Here is a 23,577-nt window from a genome sequence, read left to right as displayed (position 1 = left end):
CCATCAACTTTCATTCAACTAGGTTAGTGTTAAATTAATTTAGATTCGATTAGTTTTTCCTATTTTCATACATTCCCTGTGGGTTCGACCTCGCTCTTGCATATATGTGCTGCAACTGATTCGTGCGCTTGCGAGTAACATTTTAAAACACATCACTTACTAGGGATAGTCAATTGTATTTTTTTGCCGCTATATATTTTACTACCCCCCCAGTAATTTTTTGAAATCTTCATTCTTTTGATTTAAATATGTTTTCTTATAGTTTTATGGTTTGCTAGACTTTCATTTTGGAGCGGAACGCTCCCGTTAACGGTGCAGCGGCACGCTGCTGTTTATTTTACTACCCCTAGTAATTGGTTGTTTGTTTTTTTTATTGTGCAGGTTTCTTCCCTTTAGCCTTGTGTTTTTATGATTCAGAGACTGAAGAAAACTGGTTGTTTTTCTTCAAACACTTGAAGGCTTTGTTGGAACCGCAAGGAAGGATTATCATATTCATTAGTGATTGTAGTGTTGGTTTGTTGAAGGCATTTGATCTCATTTTTCCTGGTAATCTTTATCTTTACTATTATCATCATTTGCGATACAACCTTAGTCGAAAGTATAAGAACAAAGAAAGGGAAATTGTTGTTGCTGATGTGTTACAAAAATTCTTTAAAATGGCTTATGCATCGACTGAGAAGTCTTTCTACTTTCATTTAAAAAATTTGAGAGATGAGGGTGGTGCTGCTATTATTGATGAATTCATAAGGGAGATTCTATTAGAACATTGGTGCCGTGCTTTTTTAAAGGTTGTCGGTATGGGATTATGGCAAATGGTATTGCTGAATCCTTTAATAACTGGATTGTTGCTGAGCGTTCACTGCCCCCTTTCGCTATGTTAGATCAAACAAGAATGAAAGAACTGAAGATGATGTCAGAAAGGAGTGTTGAGTCGAAATCTTGGACTACCAAGCTTACTCCTAAAATGGAGAAGAGGCTGAAAGAGCAGCTTGATAGGTCTCTTGTGTTCAGGGTGATTGCTTCCCATGAAAATGTTTATGATGTTAGGAATGATAAGTACTCCTATTCAATGGACCTCTCTACTCGTACTTGTTCATGTGTGAAGTGGCAGATTAATTGCTTCTCATGCGCTCATGCACTTGCTGCTATACAAGGTGCAAGACTTGATGTGTATGATTTCATTGATCCTTATTTTACTGTTGAATACTATAGGATGTGTTATAGCTTTCCTATTGCACCTTTGAGTAACGTGGATGCCTCTTGTTCTTCCACTGAGGACTTTATACTACCTCCTGTTACAAAGAGGCCGGCTGGGAGGCCTAAATCAAAGAGGATAGCATCTGCTGGTGAGAAGAAGCTGATTTGATGCGGTCGTTGTAATAAGATGGGCCATCATAACAAGAAGAGCTGTACGGAACTTTTGAACATGTTGCTGTAGTTTCTTGTACATCATTCTGGTGTTAGTGGATGTTTGGAATTTATTGTTTTTTTGATGTTTTTTGAACTATATTCAGATTTTTCTCTATTGTAAGGATTTTGATTGAAGATTTTTGTGATGTTCATTATTGTGGAATTCTCTTGACAATATTATTATGTTCATCTGTCCCAAGCATTAAAGTTCTAATGGTCAGTAACTTTACACAAGATCTTTTTATTTATTTATTTTTTTTTTATGTTCTTCCCTCCCAAGTAATAAACTTTACTGGGGTTAATAATGTTTTCAAGTCGTCAGATTTACTTGTTCTGCAGCCTAACACATACTTTACTAGGCGTAGTAATGTTTCCAGAGCATAAAAAAACACAACTAAGGGGGTAGTAATGTTGTTCTGCACCCAGTTATAAACTTTACTGGGGTAGTAATATTTCCAAGTCGTCAGATTTACTTGTTCTGCAGCCTAACACATACTTTACTAGAGGTAGTAAAGTTTTCAGAACCTCAATTTTTTGTTGTTCTGCACCCTAGAACATACTTTACTAGGGGTAGTAATGTTTCCAAAACATCAGATTTTGTTGTTCTGCATCCTAACACATACTTTACTAGGGGTAGTAAAGTTTCCAGAGCATAAAAAAACACATTGCTGATGGTAGTAAACCGTTACTTTACTAGGTATTAAATTCCCTTAAATTTACATGAAAGTTTCAAAATAGAACTTAAAATTAGATCTCAGTCTTAGTTGTGATATCTGTCCACAATTCTAGCAAAAGTTACATAAATCATTTGTTTAATTTCGCAAACTCCTCTAACATCTTCTTCCTCATTTGGTTGCCGCCTTCTTGGTTTGGATCCAACCCAGCACACATTGCCTCCATATAATGTAGAACAAATGGACCACAATCAGACCTGCCATAAATCAAAGGGCTAACTATGTTAATAACTTATTTTGACTGAGAAAATAAATCTGAATATTAATGTACATTACTACCCCCTCATTTATGCTGTTCTACCCCCCTAACAAAAAACATTTACTAGGGGTAGTAAACTCTCAAAGCAGATGGACGTAGATGGTGAGGTTTTCTCAGACTCTGGACTAGTAACAAGTTGCCTTCGTGTCATCCTGCATATGCAAAACACCAAAGTTTTACTACCCCTAGTGATCATGCCTTTATAAACTACATATTAAAAAGTTTACTACCCCTAGTAAATTTCAACTGGGGGTAGTAAACTTGCAATAGAACATCTCCAAGGCCAATACACACTCTGAAAGAGAAACAACTGATGTGCAAACAAAACTTTATTTTACTACCCCTAGTAACTTCTACTGGGGTAGTAAACTTCTATTTCCAACACCATTATACACATGCAGACCTAGAAAACAACTCGCATTCAACAAAATCAAAGTTTTACTACCCCTAGTATTGAACACAGCCATTAGACACATCCAGACAGTGAAAATAACTGACATGCAAACAAAAATTAAAGTTTACTACCCCTAGTAAAGTTTTACTAGGGGTAGTAAAGTTGCCACACCGTTTCTACATTGCCATAAAACACATTGAAGCAAAGAAATATGAACCCAGCCAACATTATTGGGGGTACAAACACAGATTTATGCTAGAGTTTTTTTTCACCTGAAAAAGAAGAATTTAGCGCGATGTAGTGGTGGCGATGGAGTGAAGCAGCGGCGGTGAAGTACTGAAGCAGCGAAGCGGCGCGCGGAGATGGGTGCTGAGGTCTTGATGGAGTGAGGAGTGAGGCAGCGGCGTCGATGGATTGAAGAAGCGAAGCGGCGTCAATGGATTGAAGCATCGAAGCAGCGTCGATGGAGTGAAGTGGTGAGAACTGTTGAGAAAGAATTGAATTCGGAGTGGGTTCGGTGGGAGAGGGTTGGAAGCGGTTATTAAGGCTGGGGTATAACTGTATTTTTACTAAGAAACATTGATTTGGGCTGTGTAATCTGTTTTTGATTGGTTTATGCTAGAAAAATGTACTATTTGTGTATTAGAGTTTTTTCCTATTATTTTTTTAGAAACATTTTTGTAATAATTAGGTATAACTGAAACTTTCAAATTCCCGCCCATTTAAGAAAAACAAAAGCCCCAAATTTGAAAAGAGGGTAAAATTGTGGAGCTTGAAAATCAAGACTACGGTGAAGAGTGTCCATGGACGACGTTGATCGCTTGTTCGAGTGCTTCAAGTGCGGCATCTCTCCTCCACGTAAGCTCTCTCTTTCTCTCATCTTCTTTCAATTTCGTAGAATTAGGGATTTGAAATTCAAAGACTTGGATTTGGGGATTTCATATTGCTGATGAAGACTTGGGTACTGAGCTTACTATCTGAGTAATTGGGTTCATTTCTGATCTGGGCTTGGCTTTGATTGTTGAAATAGTCGGAAAGTTACAATCTTTACTTGTTGTGTTTCAGAATCTGCTTTGAGAGAGAGAAAGAGAATCAAGAGCAAACCGAATCAGAGGAGTAAGGCCCAGGAAGTTGATTCTCCGCGGTCGCCGGAGCAAATAAAGAAGATTGCATCAGATTTACAGCTTTCTGCAGAAAAAGTATGTAACACTGAAGTTGTTTCATTTCATGGTTTAATAAATTGTTGATTTTGGATAGTAATTGGGGATTCTGCGGTTGAATCAGAAAATTATTCGGAAAATAAACAATGTTGCATTAGTGTTCAGCGGTATTTGTATGCATTTAACTCGAAGAATTCATGTTTTAGTTAGCTGAGTAGGAAATGTTTTGAGTATTCTTGCTTCATGGAGTGTCCTTTTCTTGCATGCTTTTGGTTACCTGAAGTATGTATCGTTGCGTCTTCAGGGTGGTTCTGCAACAGCTGAAGCGAAAAGCGTTAATCGTAGGAAGCAGTTATCTCCGGTTGTGTTTTACGGGTCTCCAAATGGAGTGCCTCCAAAGCAACCATCAAGGCTGTTGCTGCGTGTGTTGCGTGAGATACGTGTTGATCTCACTGCGCAAAAACGATTGAGTTCAAGGTATATGTGTAGTTGTTTCTTCCAGCTTTTACTGCTTTAAGATGTTCTTCTTCTGGTGTTTGCAGTTTGAGTTGACCCGTGTTTTTAGTTTGTTTAGGAAGGAAGTATGGGCTACATTTCCGAGGCAGGAGGAAGCAATGCAGTTTGCCAAACGGAACGAAAATGTTCATGTTTTTAGTTATCAAGATCACTTTAGTGGACAAAGAAGGTTCCTTGTTTCAAGTTATGACGAGTTTTGGAGAAGGTTTGCTTTTTCTATGTTCTTCAACCAATATATATACTTCATCGTATTCTCTCCTTGATGTATCTGTACTGTTTTTCTACAATTTCAGATACAAATTTATGGATTCCAAGTTTCGTCACCATTACGAAGTCATTCAGGAGGTGATAATTTCTTTCTTTTCATTGATAGAAAAAACGTATGAGTACCATGTCATCAACATGAGATGCTTTTCTAGCTGTGATTCCTAAATTTTTGTATGCGTTGTTTCAGGGTTTACCATGCCACCTTTATTTTGACCTGGAATTCAATAAGAAAGACAATACAGACAGAAATGGAGATGAAATGGTTGATCTGTTAATATCAGTTGTTTTCGAAGCGTTGCTTGAAAAGTATTCTATTCAAGGGAACATGGAGTGGATAATTGAGCTTGATTCCTCTACGGAAGGTACAGTGCATGATTATCACTTGGCTGGTGTGTTGGTGATTTTGGATATTCGTGAAATCTAATAAAGATACCATAATTAGGTGTTTGATTCCATATTGCAACATAAACGTATGCTATATATTGCAATTAGGTTCGTTATTTGCTTGGTTGTGAAATTCATTGTTCTATTTGTGCCCCTGTGCAGCAAAGTTCTCTCGACATCTAATTGTTCGTATCCAAAAGACTGCTTTTAAGGACAACTCACATATAGGTGGATTTGTCACTGAGGTATGTGTTGGTGAAGATGACCGAAGTTTTGTGTTACTTCTCTCCATTAAAGGATATTGAGGTCTGTAATTTATGATTATATTATGTTCATCTTTTCTCATGCTTTCCTTATTTAATTTATATTTGCCAAGTAAAAACATACTGTTAAGAGAGATTATAATTAAGAAGCAAATTCTATATGACGTATAGCTTTCTTTTCTAGTGATAGGTAGCTACTTCATTTACTACAGTTCTGTTGTTTACTTTATCCCGTAGAAATACCAACTGTTGTCAATATGTGATGACATATTATCAGATATGCTCACGGATATCGAGTGCAAAGGGGAGGGATGGAAGATTTGAGAAATTGTTTATTACAAAAGATTCAAGCTCTGGAGATTTGGAGCCTAGTCACCTATTTGTGGACACTGCTGTGTATACAAGGAATCGTTGTTTTCGTCTAGCTCTATCATCAAAGGCAGGGAAGAAGTCGGTGCTTCTACCTACTGGGCGCTTCAAAGCTAAGGACATGATGGTATGCTACCCACTCTTCTAAATGATGGTATCTGACAGGTGGCCTTTTCTTACCAGTGTTTTGATACGTGGTGCTTCTTTAACTAAATTTTTGGTTCCCAACAGCAGTCTGAAGAGGAGATGTTCATGGCGTCGTTGATCTGCAATTTGGATGCTGATTGTGAGAAGCTTCTAGTCTGCAAGTCTGATCTTGATTGTATAAAGACCCTGCATTTTGATACAGAGGTAAATTTCAGTTTAGAAGTTCGATACTTTTTGGTTTCATTAACATGCCAAACTTCTTGAGTCTTGACATCAGTTAGTTGAAGCCTTTAAGGACAATCTATTGTATTTTTCTTCTTCTTTAAGTGGCAATATATCATAGGACTAGATCTATTCTTTCTTATGCAGGTAAACCCTAGTTTTGGAAAATCTTACAGTTGGCCCCAAGAATTTGCACTGAGTGGTTGCACCAGTGATGCTTCAGCAACATACTTCATGGGGAAATCTCCATTTCCAGCTTTGGATGCATTTGTGGAATTTGTTGCTACAATTGGAAATGTATCAGGTGCTACCTTGTATCTGGCTTTAGAAGTATCTGTTAATCTTATATCCTCAAGTATATAACTTGCTGCAATTCTAGGTAAAATTCGCAGCTGGTACTGGTTCTCAGAGTTTGGACTCATGGTCTACAGTATGTCGAGAAACAGATACTGTGAGCGAATCGGCAGACAGCACAAAAGCAATCATGGTAAAGCCAATACATTGTTGCATTACATCACATCTTATACACTTCATAATTCAATGTCCTACTGGGTTCATCCTCTTCATACATGTGAAAAATTTGCCACTGCATTTTGTCTAGCACTTCCCCCTCCCCACTCTTCCTTATAATGTAAGACAACAAGCTAATATTCCTATTCGTCTTGTTGGTTAGTGATATACATTGCTGACCTCAGAAGGGGTGTTTATTATCAGAAATGTCATGATCCTGATTGCAGAGGTGAGGAAAAGTTAATATTGTCTACTATTATCTACCTTTCTTCTCTTTAATCAATGAGTGAGTTGCTCTCAACTTGCATTATGATAACAGGTTATCGTTCTCCATCACGTCCAATTCCGTGGAATATTGTCCGTGACCTGGTGCATGAATGTGAAAAAGATCATGAACGTGTTCTTTTTGATGATGAGAACACGAAAAGCAGTGGTGTTACAGATTCATGGTGGCTTGAAGCCATAAAAGTTGCAGATGAAGTTGAAAATAAGCAAAATTCATTAGAGCTCAGCAATCCGGTAGGACAAAATCATCCATGTCATCAATGTTTCGTTAAATAGTCAAAATTATACCATTATTGCAGGCACTTCCAATTTTCCCTTTCGTTTTGGTGAGAAATTTTTTGTAATCGGTTCTCCTGTTTCCTTCCACAAATAAGAAAACCTTGATCCAGAAGATGACGATGACTGGTGGACTGCTGCTGCATCCCAAGTTGCACTAACGAACTATTAACTGATTCAAACTCCTATCTACTGCCACTATAATCCTTCAAGCTATGGCCAGCAAAGGATTCATTTGACCAAAAGACCGATTCCGCACTTCCGCAGCATTCTTCAGTTGAAGAGTAAAGCAACTGCCAAGGGTTTGCATCTGTGGTACTGCAGTTATATCTTGGGGAAGCAACAAGCAGTATGAGGCTTTTGGGGTTCAGTTATCTTATGGAAAACAGCCTATGGTGATGCAGCAACCGGTTTATATTATTGTCCATTCAATTTTTAACTCCAACACAGGTTGCTTATGAAGAATTAATGGTTCGCTAACACCCACTTTTGAAACCATCTCTCTCTCTCTCTCTCTCTCTCTCTCTCTCTCTCTCTCTTTTATTTACTTTATTCTTAGATTAGCCAGAAGACAACGTATATCTACATATACATATGAGAATACATATGTGAATGATGAAAATAAGTAAGATTATATGGCACTGATACAAAATTGCAAATACATAGGGATCTCTACATGTAATGAAAGTCTAATGAAAGTATAACGAAGGGTTGTGAAATCTACACACACCCCAAATTGAAATTCATAAACCGTTTTTTTTTTTGGTAACTTAAATTTTGTCTTTTAGTTTGTTGTTTTTTTTGGTAACTTAAACTGTCTTTTTGTGAATGTGTTGATTAAAAAAAAATAGTGTGTGGATGTTAATTCGGAGTGTGTGGATTTCACATCTCATGATAAAATAAAAGTATCTGACAGAATTGAGGGGCAAATCTGTCCTTTTTTATTCTCCCAAAAAAAAGAAAAACTATAAAAGGCTCAAAACCCCAACCTCTTGGATTGATGACGAGGAGTCAAAACCCCAGCAGTTGAGGCCCTGCGAAGCCCCCAAAAGCCATGGAGCTCAAAGCCACGAAGGGAATTAGTTTGAAGCGTTCATCTATGGGAAGTAAGAAAAGAAAGAAAAATAGTTTCAAGCGTCAGAAAAGGCGCAAAGCAGCGGACATCAAATACAGCATGACAGAGATCACGAGGATGGCGAGGAATCGGCCTGGTATGATTATGATTATGGTTATGATTATGATTATGATTTTGATTTTTTGATTTTGATTTTGATTTTGATTTTGATTTTGGGTTTAGGTTTATCCTGGTCAGGTTTCTGTTTCTCATTCCATCCTGCTAATTATTTTGTTAATTGAGTATACTTCCCGATTGAATTTATTGTGCCTCATTTTTTTTTTTCTTCTTTATAGTGCGTCCGAAGAAGCTCAAAACTCCAGATTTTGAAAATGGCAAAGAGGAGCTCCTGAGATTGATGAAGAGGATTCGACCTACTGGTATGATTGATTTTTCATTTTAGCCATGGTTTCTGGTTGCGGAACTATCTTGAATTTCCACAAAGCGTTTAAGTTCATCTCGGTTTGAAAATTGTAACTCTTTTGTAATTTTTTTCTTTTGAATTTTGTAGTGGAAAAAGAGAAGGAGTACTTGTATAAAGAGGGCTGTGCTGTCTGCAGTAAAGATCACTTCCCTGAAGATTGCCCTTGCTTGGATAAAATCCCACCGGGCACAGATCTAGGGCCTCTGTTTGACAGGGTTTGCAATTGTTGTGGCAAAATCGGAGATGAATGCTGTCGCAAGGGAGCATATGCTATTCTCACAAGGTGTGATGGTTGTGAAAATATAGGTCATTGGTACTGGGAGAACAGGTGCCCCAAGGACTGGTGCAGACCCTCCTATCTAGTCGAGATCCCGTCCATCCAGGAACTTGAACATGAGGTTATGCAGAACAAGAACAAGGTTGTGGTCCAGGAGGATGACGAGTCTGACTCTGAGGATGAATATGACTACGACAACTTCTATGACGATAACGGGTGTCTGAAAAGGCTCAAAACTCCAGATTTTAAAGATGACAAAGAGGAGCTCCTGAGATTGATGAAGAGGATTCGACCTACTGGTATGATTGATTTTTCATTTTAGCCAAGGTTTCTGGTTGCGGAACTGTCTTGAATTTCCACAAAGCGTTTAAGTTCATCTCGGTTTGAAAATTGTAACTCTTTTGTAATTTTTTTCTTTTGAATTTTGTAGTGGAAAAGGAGAAGGAGTACTTGTATAAAGAGGGCTGTGCTGTCTGCAGTAAAGATCACTTCCCTGAAGATTGCCCATGCTTGGATAAAATCCCACCGGGCACAGATCTAGGGCCTCTGTTTGACAGGGTTTGCAATTGTTGTGGCAAAATCGGAGATGAATGCTGTCGCAAGGGAGCATATGCTATTCTCACAAGGTGTGATGGTTGTGAAAATATAGGTCATTGGTACTGGGAGAACAGGTGCCCCAAGGACTGGTGCAGACCCTCCTATCTAGTCGAGATCCCGTCCATCCAGGAACTCGAACATGAGGTTATGCAGAACAAGAACAAGGTTGTGGTCCAGGAGGATGAGAAGAACTCTATCAAGGAGGTCCCGTCCACTGAACAATCCCTCGAGAACTCTCTGCAGGCGTGTTGCTTCCCTCAGATTTGTTTGGACTTATGAATTTTGTGATTCATTGTTTGTTTAATAACAGTTTAAATGTTGCAGAATAAGGAAGAGGATGATGTTAAGGTGGATGTTGGGAAGGACAACAAGAGCAAGGATGAGGTTATGGTCGAGGATGACGATAGCAAGGAAGATGATGAGGCTAAAGGTGAGTATAGCTGAGTTGGTTATTGTTCAATTCTAGGATATGTTTGGTTAATCGTACTCAATTGATTTACTGTGATGTGCCATGAGTTAATAAGTTTTACCTTGTACTTGGAGTTTTGGATTTTCTGCACACATGTCTTTGTATATAGTGATTGCTAGTTTGTTTCCAATGTATTTAGTGATTGCTAGTTTGTTTGGGGGATATAGTAGGAAAAGACTGAATGACTACATTAAGTTATTTTAACAATGGTGTTACCTTCTTATATCATTATATGGCATGATGAATTATATTCAGATCAACCATGGGCAGAACCATCTGGCTTACCTTATGATTTTGATTTCCAAATGTAGATGCACAGCTATAAGTTTTCAGCATTTTTACCTTATATCTGCTTCATTCATTTTGATATGGAGGATTTGCTATTCATTTGGCTATTTACACCGCATATTTATTTTTTTATCTATGTTGTACCTCATGGATCCATTAATTAAAAAGAATCAGTTGCAGGTGGAAATGAGTCTTCAAATCAGAGCAGGAGCAAGAGTTGTAAGGCAATCTTGACACAGTCTGGGTTATCAAGGAGCAAGGATGTCAAGGCTATCGAGGAGCTTACCGCTGGATGTTATCGATCATTGAGACTTTAGGATTGTTATCATCAGTATTTGTAACTAATCTAGTTAGATCGTGCTGATGTTATTAGTATATTAATGTCCTGTGCAAATGGATGCAACGTAGTTATAATTGACTAGCTATGCTTTGAGATCTACTCAAAATTAGGTGTTAGTCTTAATAATATAGCCTTAAGTGTCATCTTAAGTCTTATATTCAGGACTTTTTTAAGACCAGCTCATATGGGCTCCACAGGCACACACCTTATATGATATAGTACCTCATTGTTAAAATAATGAGAATAACACATCCATATAACATCTCATTGTTGAAGATGGAAAATTAATGAAATATGAATAGTGCCATAAGAAGTGTTAAAATGAGAATCAAATAGCACTTATTGTTGGAGTTGCTCTTATACATTGATTAATTCCTTATCGATGAAATATGGATAGTGACATAAGGGGTGCTAAAACGAGAATAGCACATTCAAATAGCACCTACTGTTTGAGTTGTTCTTATACATTGATTAATCCCTTATCGACGAATAATTCGTCGGCAAAATGGTCAAAGAGTTACGGAAACTACAGTATGACGAAATTTGAAGGGGTATTTAAGTTGAGTGTGGACAAGTCTTGGTCCTCACTCATCTCTCTCCCAAGCTCCCAACAATGGCTTCTACTCCTCCATCCACCCCTTCCAAAACAATCCCAGTCTTCATCACCACCGATTCCCTACACTCAATCCTCTCTCACCAAACCCTAATCAACCACTTCCACTCTTCCCTCCCCGCCGTCTCCTCCTCCCTCTGCTCCCCCCTCCGCCAAAGCCACGCTGTCTCCTCCACCTCCTCCCTCCTCCTCATGCCCTCCTGGTCCTCCTCCCCTTCTCTCCCCTACATCGGCGTCAAGCTCGTCACCTACTTCCCGCTCAACTCCGCCGTCAGCTTGCCCGGAATCCACGGCAGCTACGTCCTCTTCAGCTCCACCTCCGGCCAAACCCTCGCCACCATGGACGGCACTGCTCTCACTCTCTACCGCACTGCCTGCGTCTCCGGATTAGCTTCCAGGATCCTATCAAGAAATGACAGTGAGGTTTTGGTCATGGTCGGAGCCGGAGCTCTGGCGCCGCATTTGATCAGGGCGCATCTTGCAGCGAGGCCGGGGTTGAAGAGAGTGATCATATGGAACAGGACGGAGGAGAAGGCGAGAGCATTGGCGGCGGAGATGAGGGGGAGTTTGGGAGGTGATGGGGTGGAGTTTGGGAGCTGTGGGAGGTTGGATGAGGCGGTGGAGATGGGGGACATTGTGAGCTGCGCCACGAATTCGGAGGTGGCGCTGGTGAAGGGGGAGAGGCTGAAGGTGGGAGCTCATTTGGACTTGGTTGGCTCGTTCCAGCATTCGATGAAGGAGTGTGATGATGAGGCTGTAAGGAGGGGGAGAGTGTTTGTGGACAATGAGGCGGCGCTGGTGGAGGCCGGGGAGCTGGTTGGAGCTTTCGAGAGGGGTGTGATTGAGAAGGGTGATGTGTGTGGGATGCTGGTGGAGTTGATCAGAGGAGAGAAGGCTGGGAGGAGAAGTGATGAGGAGATTACCGTGTTCAAGTCGGTAGGATCAGCAGTTGTGGACATTCTTGCTGCACAGCTGGTGTATGAAACTTACATGAAGCAGTGAGATTTGTTTCACTGGTGCTGAGATTTGCCAGTTGTATACTTACATACACATCATGATTCGTGTCGCTAAAAATCTGTGAATAAAATGCCTGCTTGTGGTTTTAGATCGGAGATCTACAATGCAGAATCCGAGTTTATGACAGAACTTAACAATAAGCTTCTATTATGTGATAAGCATATCCAATGTTTGCTGTACAAACTTTTCAAAAAAAAAAAAAGTGTATTGCTGTACAATCTTCTTTTTGAAGTAATGTAAAATGAATAAAGATGAAAGAGAGACTGAACAGCCCCAAAAGAATATATTCTACCTGGAGATAATATTCCAGTTAATACAATGAATGGGGTGGGTAAAATCTAATTCATACAAAAAGATACAGTACAATGGCTCATGAAGCTGATAAGCTGTGTGTAATTTTCAGGCCTAATCTAGTTGAAAATAATGCTATACTTAGCTAGATCACATCAACTTCAACTTAAGAGTTTTTTTTTCTGCTTATTGCAGCAAAAAGAGCAAGAATTAGAAAACGAAATGTGTGTGACAAGAGCCGAAAAGCATTGGAACAATGAATTTTCATTATCAGGAACACAAGTAAATGATACATGACCTGATTGACTAATAAGAAGTAATAGTACACAACTGGTGGACTGTGCATGAAACTTTTGAGGCTCCTTCCAACTGTTGTATCCAATTCTGTAGCAAAGAGGGCTAGAAGCAAACCAGAACATGCATGGAACCTGAGAATTTTGTTAGCGTTACTAAATTTTAACTTTGCTTTACTTTTTGTGGCTTGTGCTGCGTCCTTGGGAATAATAGATCATTAAGTTGTCTCTCAGCACTATACTCAGAAGTGGCCTGAAGAATATGAGCAAGCAATTACAATGTTACTTTCTCAGAAGTGCCAGATGAGGCAATCAAAGGCCTTGTTACTTTTTAACACACACAATGCATAATGTATTTCATGGATAATTCCCAACAAGACTCATGAAGGAACATGCAACTATATTTTCTTTGTGCCTAAGAGATAGTTCAATAGTAAATGACTCTTGGAAGTTATAAAATATAAAAATGTCCTGGACTGCTCCAGAAGTTAGGAGTTGGACTTGAGACTAGAATTAGTGACAATTTCAACTGTTTTTATCTACAAGGAAAACTATGAACCTTTGACTTCTTTTTCAAGGGACACGTAGCAAGTTGAAAAGATTTACTTGGTATTGTGCGCAGCTGCTAGTCTAAGAAGAAAATTCATGGACGGATAATAGCAGACTCAAAATACAAGGTGAGAATATACATATACAGAAGACTGATTGTAGCTTTCAGATAATTAGCATACCCGTGCATTTAGTGCAAATCGCAATGTCTGAACTTGTGTTCCTGAGCAAACCCTCAAATCAAATCCAAGAGAATCTATACCAATAAGTACTACCTCCTGCATTAAATATCACCAACTTTAATTAATAGATTTCAGAAAATTGTGATGGTAATGAATTATAAGACTAATAAAGAGGGTCTTAACTCTTAAGTTGTTGTTGTTGTTTTTTTTTTTTTTTTAACATATATCAACAGCACTCAGCCTTTTCACTTGACATAAAAGAATTTAGGAGCAAATATGTTTTCAAAAGAATTTGTACACAGTTTTACTATGATCAAACCACAAAAATAAGAAGAGTAAGATGAAGAATAGGCTGAAAAGCTAATAAGCTAACAACTTTTTCCTTTTCTGGATTGGGGAGGGGTGTTGAACATAAATATTACCAAATTTTTATAGCCACATTTCTGAAAAAAAAATTGAAGGCTTGAACAAGTTTAAATATGTTACCTCAACTTGGATACCCTTTAGTCTCCAGCAGAGGGACTTGAGAGCTTGTGTGGTCTTTTCTCCACCGGCTTTCAGACGAGATATAATTTTAGCAGCTGAGTGTGCAATGGCATCAGGCTTAGCTTTTACAAAGTCTTCTACTTCAACAACACTCTGTGGAGAGACAAAAGAAAGTACATCAATAATACTGCAGTGCATCCAAATGTCCAATTTACCAGCATTCATTAACTATAAAAGATACCAAAAGTCATTATACGCACCAGATGTCCATGTGATGAAAACAACTGAATCTTAACAATCTCCAGTTTGTAAAATGTAGTCCCATTCTTTGGTGTTTCACCCTTCTCATTGTCAGATTCCTCTGCCTGGAGTGGACTGCCCTCTAAAGATCCTGATTCATGGCCATTGATCTTATCAGGCTCTTCTGAATGAGCTTCTACAGTTCTCTCAACTTGTTTCTCGTCATTATTGAGCTCATGATCAGAGAAATGCTTTTTTATGACAGTATGTTCGTCAATATATGCAGGTCTTAGAAGCCCCTGAATTACCAAACTAGCTGGAGCTTGCTCTGCCCAGTCTATAGGATCATCTGAAGCAACCTAAAAAATTAAAAAAGAAACATAAAATTAGAAGTTCACCAAAGAAGTTCTCGAATTGTACATTTAAGGCAGAATATTTATATGCTTTAGTTGCAGTGTTATATAAAATGACAGAATTTCTACTCATGTATCTTCAACTTCCCAAGATTACTTCAGTCAGCTTAATATTCCTACATTAATTCATTGCAGTCACAATATTTACATTGAACAGTTACCTCAGTCAGCTTCTTGGCAAAATACATTGGGTGAGAATAACGCATAGTCTCCAGCTTTGCCCAGTCTCCAAGAGTCTCGTCATCTTCGTCATCATCTTCTTCATCTTCGTCATCAAGAACGGCAACCCAATCCTAAACAAGAATCTATTAAATCATTAGCATGGATGACAACTACATGCAGGGTCCAGATAGGTAGAAACAGAAACAGAAAACTAACCGAATCATCATCATCATCTTCATCGTCGTCATCCTCATCATTGTCATCTTCACCATCACTATATTCACCTTCAATCTCATCAATTCCAAAATCAATTTCTGGTAACTCCATCTCGTTGATCATTTCCATAGTATCTAAGCCAATAATAACTTGCTGCATCATATAATGAACCACAAAAAAAAGCCATAAGAATAACACTACAGCAAAAAGTATTGCTAAACCCAAATCTTTGCTATGGTCTAGTGTTAAACAATCATGACTTGAAATGTGTTCATGAAACTTGCATACCACAAAGTTATTTTCTGAAGTTATGGATTGCATAGACGCATTATCTTCACCATCCTTCACTTGAAAGTATATATCTGTAACATGTCAGATCATTAGTACTTCCTTAAACTAAAAACAAAGTAACACAGGTTGACAAGTCCAATGTATGATGAGAAACTCATACACTTGACTTACTTCCATGTTCATCAGTTACATAAGGCAAATCAGGACACATAATATTCTCATGAACCTCGTCATTGATCATACTCGAAAACATGAGCGTCGCTTTGCTGTTCACCTGCACACAACACACAATCGCCATCATCAACAATCCAAAACCTCTGATAACAACAAGCAGCACAATAAACTACTAGCGCGCTAACAACTGATTACAATGCAGTACCTCAATAATAGTCCTAGCAGATTCTGCAGACGTAAGCCTCGCGGCTCCAACATTATCTAAACTTGCCTCCGCAATATCCTCAAATGGATGATACTGCGGCCTCCCATTCGGCTTCACCGGCTCCGAACCGGGCCCTAACTGCTCCGTGGCAGCTCGAATCCCATTCTTGACACAACTACTACTCCTTTTCGCAACCGAATCACTCTTTGATCTCCTAATCCTACAATCCACAAACTCTCAGCATTCACAACCTCAATTTAGCTTAACTAATCACCAAAAGAATGCTCAACTAACTACAAAATTGAATCAAGCTTAGCTCACCACGGAAAACCGGACGACGCGAGCCGGCAAGAGGTGATGTGTACTGCTCCGGTCAGCTCCTCGGAGCTCCACCGCGGACGAAAACCTAGAAGCAAAGAAAGAAAACCGTATAAGGCAACTTTTTCAGGTGAGCTGCTGAGGAGGGAGGTGTTGAGATTACAAGGCACGGCGGTGGAGGAGCAGACATTGGCGGCGGCGGCGTTGAATCGTACGGCCATGGCTGACTCGATCATCATCGTCATCATTTCGTTCACTCTCGAATTTAATGGAAGCGTCTGAGAAATGAGAATCCAAACAATAATATCTCCCTCGCTTGGATTTTGAGAGGATGAGGCTCCCTTTGAGCTGGGATCCTCTGCGGGCGCGAATAGTTACAGCCTCTCTACAAAATAGTTGACTTTTAGTCAAAAAAACAATCGAAACGCACCGTTTTGGTGTAAAAAGGTAGTAGTATATCTAAGTCTGTGAGCCATTCAATCTGTTCGGTTTCTGGGAATTTCAAATGCGCTGTTTTAGTGATGCTTAGCTTGACGTACTCGCTGCCGGTCTTTACTCGGCGGCTGGAAATTACCGGAATCTCCCGCAGTAGAAATAGTGTGGTGGTAAAGCTTCACAGAAACTGGTTACCCATTTCTGTAATTTGCATGTTGATGTGTTTTCGTTGTGAAAGATGATGACTTTGTTGTTAAATTTTGTTGGTTTTTCAGGTATGTGGATTGAAGGGTCCAAGACCCAGATACCCAAGAGTGTGGAAATCCAATAAGAAGATTGGGACCATTTCCAAATCCCTCAAGCTTGTTGAGTGTGTAAGTTTCTCTTTTCTTTTTTTTTCATGTTTTTTTGTGGTTGTTTTATTTGTGTACCCTTTTGCATAGTTTTGTGTTTGGAGTTGAAAGTGGTGATCTTTGGTTTGTAGATTAAGGGGTTGTCAAATGTGAAAGAGGAGGTTTATGGCGCGCTTGATTCTTTCATTGCTTGGGAGTTGGAATTTCCTTTGATTACAGTGAAGAAGGCTTTGAAGACTCTTGAGAATCAGAAAGACTATAAAAGGATTATTCAGGTCTTCTTTTTATATCTTCTACTTTATGTGCTTAGAATCATGAGTCTGTGATCATTTAGTGAGATTCTCAGAAACTAGTGGCTTTTGGCTTTTTAGGTAGCAAAATGGATGCTGAGCAAAGGTCAAGGAAGGACAATGGGGACCTATTTCACACTGTTGAATGCTTTAGCGGCAGATGGGAGACTTGAGGAAGCTGAAGAGCTTTGGACAAAGCTGTTCACGCAGTACTTGGACAGCATGCCTCGAATTTTCTTTGACAAAATGATTTCGATTTACTATGAGAAGGGCTTGCATGATAAGATGTTTGAGGTAATATAATGCTAATGCTTTGTGTAGTACAATTGGTTAATTGAAACTTGGGAGCATAGTAATGCAGATTCCTGCAGACTATTGGATTTTGATTGTGAAATGAGTTTATTCATGTATGCCTTAATGTCGAATTTCATGGTATCACTAGTTTGCACAATGGAGCATTTGAATTCGATGCACCAGTGGAGTTTTAACTTCTTGGAAACTTTCTCTTGCTGTAGATATTTGCTGACATGGAGGAGCTTGGCATCAAACCAAATATGTCAATTGTTAACAAGGTTGGAGATGTCTTTCAGAAGCTAGGTATGATGGACAAGTACACTAAATTGAAGAAGAAATATCCGCCGCCAAGATGGGAGATTCGGTATATCAAAGGAAAGCGTGTTAGAATCCAAGCAAACAAGCAAGGCAATCTTGATGGTGATGTCAAAATGCTAAGTGAGGAGAAGGAAACAATCCACGGCTCGAATGAAGTGTTAAATGCTGACTCAAATCCAGATGAACAGACTGTTGAAGCTGAGGAAATGAACCAGATCTTGTGCAATTCACTCGATGAAGCTGATACAAGTTCAGATGAACTCAGGGTTGAACTAAAAGCTCTACGTGATCAGGGGTTGCATTAAAGGTTATGACGTGCCATACCTTCTCATCATATGGGATGAGAAAGGTGCTCAAGTCAAAGGAAGACGTTCAGAATATGATGAGAGTGATAACATTGTGCTGCTAGGAGATATTGTTGTATCGGACTTGTTTCTAAGATCTTCGCAGCCACACTGGTTTGAAGTTGTGTCTGGAAGATATCAAAGTGTTCGTAGTACAGATATTAGGATAATTACATGAAAGTTACTACTTACTAGTATTCTTCTGCAAGTCTCTCTTCCAATTACATATTTACAAATTCCAATTAAGCTGGTAAATCGACAACATGATAATACCAACAGCCACTCAACCAATTTGGTTTTGTTTAGGGTTAGGCTTTACTCTATCAGAGTAGAGATCGTTAAGTTAGAATAAGGTATGTCAAAATTCTGAACCCCTCTAATGTAACCCAGAAAATATATATCCATCTTCGAGTGTCAGACTTCAGTTGTTTTCTAGCTAGAACTTATCAATCTCTATATTGTATATGTTAATTAGATTGAAGGCCTTTCACTTTGTTAGGTTGGACTCCATCTTATATTACCAACTTAAGTGTTGGTTCATAAATAACTTTTGTTCCAAGAAAGGAGATTAATAACAAAATGTCTAAATCTTTTTTAAGAAACTGAAGTGCAAATGGGTTTGTATCCAAACGTATGAAGTATCAAAACTAGTAAAACCTGCCAAAATCAAGAATATATCGTAACATGGTAACTATCATTGTGGTGGTTGTTTCAATTCTTTCACCGAATTAGAAAAGGATAGATGAACAAAGAAAATAGAACAGCTAAGTAAAGGTTTAGGTGTTCTAGTCCTCCTCTGAACCTGAACCTTCTGAGTCTGAGCCTTGATTATGAGCCTTGCCATTTGCAGCAGGGCCTTTCTGTTTTGTATCCTGTTGTTCATCTGCCTCATCTTCACTGTACTCACTCTCATAATCCTCGTCGTATTCCTCGTCATCAGCATCTTCCTCCTCTTCAATCCCGTCCTCTGTAATCGGTCCATCTTCGGCCACAAAACCGCCACGTGTACCGGCTCGGGTACGCTTCAAAATCTTTACCTTCAAGTTTGTCCTTCTATCACAACCAAGCCAAGAGTCGCACAGACAGTAACATGTCAAATTGTAGTTCCCCTCTGCTGGGGCAGGTAACTTGCCTGTTACTAATCTAGATCCGCTCTTTACCTTGTCGACTGTTTTTTTGATAGTGGCACTGATTTCCTTCATGTTTGCTCCTGAACCCTCCATTGTATCCTCAATTGTCTTGGAAGCAGCAGTGATTGCTGCAGCTTCCTCCATGAAATTTACCTTCTGCCAGAACCAAACATTATTGGAAACACTGTCGGCAAGCAAAAACCAGAAATTTTCCTCCTTGTGGAACGGGAAGTAGGGGGCATGGGGAAGGGCACCAATCAGACCATTATCACGTCGTAGTGTCACCCAAGCATTAATAGTGACAATGTCACCCTCTTGTATACCCTCTTCACCTTCAGTCTCACATTTAACGTCAAGTGATATGGAAGGCATTGCTGCTAAAACCGTTTCAACATCTTCTACTTCAGCGGGTGAGAAACCAGCAACTTGAGAAAGCAGCTCAGCACGCTCTTGCATAGACATATCACGAAGCTCCTGAAACACTCTCAACTTCTGCAAAATGAAAGAACAAAACTTCTTTAGCAACTTGTATAAAATAAAAATAAAAAACTAATTGACTGGATCAACTGGTGCAAACTTTCCACCCGTTCAGTCTCAAAAAGAGGATTCGCAGAACCTCTTTATTCATAACTGATAGAATTAGAAATACAGCATTACCAGTTGCAGCTATGCAAAATAGAATCTTTTAGCCCTATGCAAGATAAAGATAAAGAGTTTCCAGCATGACATGGTCAAAGGTCCAAACTCCAAAATAGACTTACCTTGCGGGCTATCTTTTTTACAACAGCCTCACTAAAATGTGGCAGCTGCAAAAAGGGGGCAATGCCTTCACTTGATCCTCCAGTAGCCTTCCTTGCACTTAGGGGAACAGCCTGCAGTATTAGGCCGTTAGAATAAGACTCTAAATTAGTCATATTTGTAATAACTAAGTGGATCTGTTCTCGTAGTTATGTACTCACTATATAAAATTGCCATTGCTTTGACTGAAGAAATAAAAAGGATTCTTATTTGCAAAGTCAAACAAAAGAAATCAGAACAAAAGTTTTAAATAATTTAACTTGATGTATGTTTAACAACTGGAAATCAATATAGAATGTTTTGTTTTTGGTCTGCTATTCTAGTCAAATCACATGCAATATTCCGGTAATCCATAAATGTGCCTTTACTTGATACTTCAGGACATTATTGTTCAAAAGCATAAGCATGGGTCTAAAATATCTGCAGCACAGATAATCCTATCACCGACATAGACAATGGGGAGCAGTATCGTCTTTCCTACAGATTATTTCCCAGTACTATACTTCAGAGATTTTACCGCATTTCAATCAATATGTGGGTGAGAGGAAACTGAAGAATGAAATCTGGAGACATAGAACACCAAAAACCAAGCTATGAGCCTGCCACTAGCAAATCAAACACCCACCTATGCAACCCACCAGGGATTTTAAGTAGACTCACATTGATATCAATATATATATATCAATAATTACACATATTCAATCACACAATTTGGAACATTCACATTAAATTGCTTGGGTAGACAGATGTTATATACACACATAAGTGGATGATGGACAATCACCTGAATTATACACTGAGAAAGTTCCACCACTCCAATTGCAGGCCTCAGCCATCCCTGCCCCTGAGCATTGCGTGGAACCAGTGCCATCTGAACAAGTAAAGCATCAGTAAAACTGGCCTGGCATGCACTGAATGTAAATTTTCCAAAACAGGCTTAATGGACATGAATTTAGACCTCCAAAAGGACTTCTATAAGTGGCTGCTAAGAAAAAGCAAGACAAGAAACGAAGAGACCACCTTCATCAATTCTTCAAGGAGGCGAGGAGCAAGTTCCAAAACATGTTTAAAATCACCTTGCAGAGATGGAGATAGAGATGCTGGCTCACGAGTTAACTGTGCTTGAATCAACAGTTCAGTCTGCATAGAAGTGGCATAAAGATAAGTGAAGTGATGATTCGGAGTTTCGGACACAAGGCAATATAGTTATGACTCAGAGCACTAAATACCTTTACAAGGGCTGGACGCTGCTTCCAAAATTTTGCCTGCTCTTGCTTGATGTTTTTAAGGTCCAAATTCAGTTCACTCCTAACTAGCATAAAAAGCTTCTGGAGGGGTTCGTTGTCAGTTCTACGAATTGGAATTTCGGTATACTCAGCAGCCTTTATGAAGACGTCCATCACTTTGCTGCGTATTCAAGTTATCTCGTAAGATCAATGAAATTACTAAAAAGACCAAAACAGCTACACCAAATCCATTAAAATGCAAAGGAAACTAGAACATCATTGACTTTTAATTTGCTTTTGTTGGTGGACATTTATCAGTGAATGAATCGAGTACCTGGGAGCCAGAGAAGGCTTCATAAAGTAATAGTAAGTGGACAATGTCTGGTGCATGACATAGTTGCCAGTATATTTCGCAGACTTTGAGAGATATACAACAGCTATTACCAAGGGCAAGAGAATACAAACACCGACGATCCCGAGCAATAGTATACCACCATTTTTTTGGGATTCTAGTAGGAATTTAGGAAGAGCTATTCCCATTTCAAACCCCTATTAGAGTAAAAGCATAATGTTCAGTTTCTGACGTGATATTAAATTACAAGTATTGAAAAGTAAGCGGCTATATGTTTCCAAGAAATGAATCGCATATTACCTGTCTGCCATCTGGATGGCCATATGTTTCATAATTTTGTCGCGATACTGGATCTGTCAGAGCCTGATAAGCCTTCACAATTTTCTCCACAAAGTACTTGTTGGCATCTGAGAAAAGGTAAAAATAAACGGTTAATGTACACATGGTATCCTGAAAGTCCTCATCCTTCCTTCTTTTTCGTAGTATGATAAGCATGCATAGACTGAGGAAAAAAGAAACAACTCTAACCTGGATCTGGATTTTTATCTGGATGGTATACCACTGAAAGTTTCCTATAAGCCTTCTTTATTTCGGATTCTGGAGCTCCGGGTTCCAGACCAAGAATTTGAAATGGGTCGAAAACTTGATTCTGGATGAATAAAATATAAAAAAAAAAATTATCCGAATGAAATTCCAACTTCAATATATTAAGTACAAGGATAGACTGTTCAATATCTAATATGAAGTCCCGGGAACCAACTCAATAGCACTGGGATGTGAGACACTGACAGAAACACCACATATAAGCATGCCTTTGACTAATACTTCAAATTCAATAAAAAAGTTTACCTCTGAACTCTGAGTTTTGATGTAATAAACCAGGATGATCATGACAACCCAAAGCAGTACTATTGTCAAGTTACTGCACGTTGAGAAGTTCGAAATCTGCAAAAATCGATCATAACATCGCCAATTAGACAAAATTAAACATTCTCAAAACAAAGACTGGAGCTTTGTTTAACAAAGCGTTGATCCATACAAGAAATTAAGAAACTTTACCCGCTTGAACAACGACCTACGGTACTTCCCCGAACGAGAGCAGTCACTGCACTTGCAGTGGATGCTCTTTGTTTCCTTCGATGCAGCACTACAAAGCTTTATTATTGTGTAAGGCACCAGAGCCAGTGCCATAATGGTCAAAATAAAAATCGGAAACAATGCATTATTCTCCTCCGAAGCAGCCATGGCGACTCTCCTCCACCAGCTCCTCGGATTCCGATCCTATTCCTGCACAATCAACTCCATTTAATCATTCCAATTGCCAAAATTTAACCAGAGAATAACCTAAAATCTAGTCTACAACGCAGCCGAAACAAATTCGAGATTCTAAGCAAATCGTAATCCATCCACCTTTACATAAACAGCAATCGAAAGCTCGAAACTTAAACCGAATCATGATATAAACAACAGAAAACAAAAAACGCAGATTGAGAAGCTGATCAAGTCAATGACGAGTGGAAACCGAAAATGGAGGCAGTCAATTCTACACTGACAGTTAAAAACAGCCCTAAACATGCAGAAATTGGAGACATCGATCCTAAATTTACAATCAAGATCGAAAACTGAAACGTATGCGTATACCAATTGAGGCACAGCGATGAAGAAACTAGCTTAAATTCTAGCTCATTCCGATAACTTGAACAAAAATTGGATTTCGAATTTAGAGAAAAGGAAGAGAAGTATGACGATTGCCTGGGGAATCGTGAAGCTCAGAGGTCGCGATCTGATTCTGGGGGCGCTCTGTGTCCGTACGATGGCGCGAGTACTGATGAAGATGAGAGAGAGAGAGAGAGAGAGAGAGAGAGAGAGAGAGAGAGAGAGT

General features: G+C 39.1%; 6 protein-coding genes across 6 annotated transcripts; 4 read left to right on the top strand and 2 right to left on the bottom strand.

The window, feature by feature from the left end:
• Nucleotides 1-3,600: 3,600 nt before the first annotated feature.
• Nucleotides 3,601-7,676, top strand: LOC101304341 (coiled-coil domain-containing protein 111 homolog). The gene is made up of 14 exons (XM_004309128.1): nt 3,601-3,655; nt 3,863-3,996; nt 4,262-4,434; nt 4,532-4,678; nt 4,767-4,818; nt 4,928-5,102; nt 5,287-5,369; nt 5,665-5,883; nt 5,991-6,107; nt 6,273-6,429; nt 6,505-6,612; nt 6,799-6,864; nt 6,955-7,154; nt 7,647-7,676. Exons 1-14 carry the CDS (start codon nt 3,601-3,603, stop codon nt 7,674-7,676), a joined length of 1,716 nt encoding a protein of 571 aa, XP_004309176.1.
• A 519-nt stretch (nt 7,677-8,195) lies between these two features.
• LOC101305890 lies at nt 8,196-10,906 on the top strand. Its single transcript, XM_004307998.1, has 6 exons — nt 8,196-8,407; nt 8,607-8,690; nt 8,822-9,310; nt 9,442-9,851; nt 9,933-10,038; nt 10,546-10,906. The coding sequence occupies exons 1-6, from the start codon at nt 8,251-8,253 to the stop codon at nt 10,680-10,682; spliced, it is 1,383 nt and encodes a 460-aa protein (XP_004308046.1). The 5' UTR covers nt 8,196-8,250; the 3' UTR covers nt 10,683-10,906.
• A 400-nt stretch (nt 10,907-11,306) lies between these two features.
• On the top strand, nt 11,307-12,556 carry LOC101305605 (uncharacterized protein P11E10.01-like). The gene has a single exon (XM_004307997.1). It carries the CDS (start codon nt 11,319-11,321, stop codon nt 12,318-12,320), a length of 1,002 nt encoding a protein of 333 aa, XP_004308045.1. The 5' UTR covers nt 11,307-11,318; the 3' UTR covers nt 12,321-12,556.
• A 235-nt stretch (nt 12,557-12,791) lies between these two features.
• Nucleotides 12,792-16,444, bottom strand: LOC101305312 (uncharacterized protein At3g49140-like). The gene is made up of 11 exons (XM_004307996.1): nt 16,319-16,444; nt 16,159-16,243; nt 15,838-16,057; nt 15,630-15,732; nt 15,456-15,529; nt 15,168-15,320; nt 14,951-15,082; nt 14,397-14,735; nt 14,137-14,289; nt 13,651-13,746; nt 12,792-13,172 (listed from the first exon to the last, which is right to left on the bottom strand). Exons 1-11 carry the CDS (start codon nt 16,401-16,403, stop codon nt 13,083-13,085), a joined length of 1,530 nt encoding a protein of 509 aa, XP_004308044.1. The 5' UTR covers nt 16,404-16,444; the 3' UTR covers nt 12,792-13,082.
• Nucleotides 16,445-16,644: 200 nt separating this feature from the next.
• On the top strand, nt 16,645-18,592 carry LOC101305014 (pentatricopeptide repeat-containing protein At4g21190-like). The gene is made up of 5 exons (XM_004307995.1): nt 16,645-16,760; nt 16,866-16,964; nt 17,075-17,218; nt 17,315-17,527; nt 17,749-18,592. Exons 1-5 carry the CDS (start codon nt 16,677-16,679, stop codon nt 18,148-18,150), a joined length of 942 nt encoding a protein of 313 aa, XP_004308043.1. The 5' UTR covers nt 16,645-16,676; the 3' UTR covers nt 18,151-18,592.
• Nucleotides 18,593-18,757: 165 nt separating this feature from the next.
• LOC101304715 (translocation protein SEC63 homolog) lies at nt 18,758-23,385 on the bottom strand. Its single transcript, XM_004307994.1, has 10 exons — nt 22,755-23,385; nt 22,545-22,640; nt 22,224-22,344; nt 21,996-22,102; nt 21,678-21,892; nt 21,347-21,524; nt 21,138-21,257; nt 20,902-20,988; nt 20,081-20,191; nt 18,758-19,811 (listed from the first exon to the last, which is right to left on the bottom strand). Exons 1-10 carry the CDS (start codon nt 22,938-22,940, stop codon nt 18,975-18,977), a joined length of 2,058 nt encoding a protein of 685 aa, XP_004308042.1. The 5' UTR covers nt 22,941-23,385; the 3' UTR covers nt 18,758-18,974.
• Between the last annotated feature and the right edge of the window lie 192 nt (nt 23,386-23,577).

This window comes from Fragaria vesca, linkage group LG7 (genome assembly GCF_000184155.1).
Source record: "Fragaria vesca subsp. vesca linkage group LG7, FraVesHawaii_1.0, whole genome shotgun sequence".
NCBI lineage: Eukaryota > Viridiplantae > Streptophyta > Magnoliopsida > Rosales > Rosaceae > Fragaria > Fragaria vesca.
This window is presented reverse-complemented; position numbering and strand designations above follow the sequence as displayed.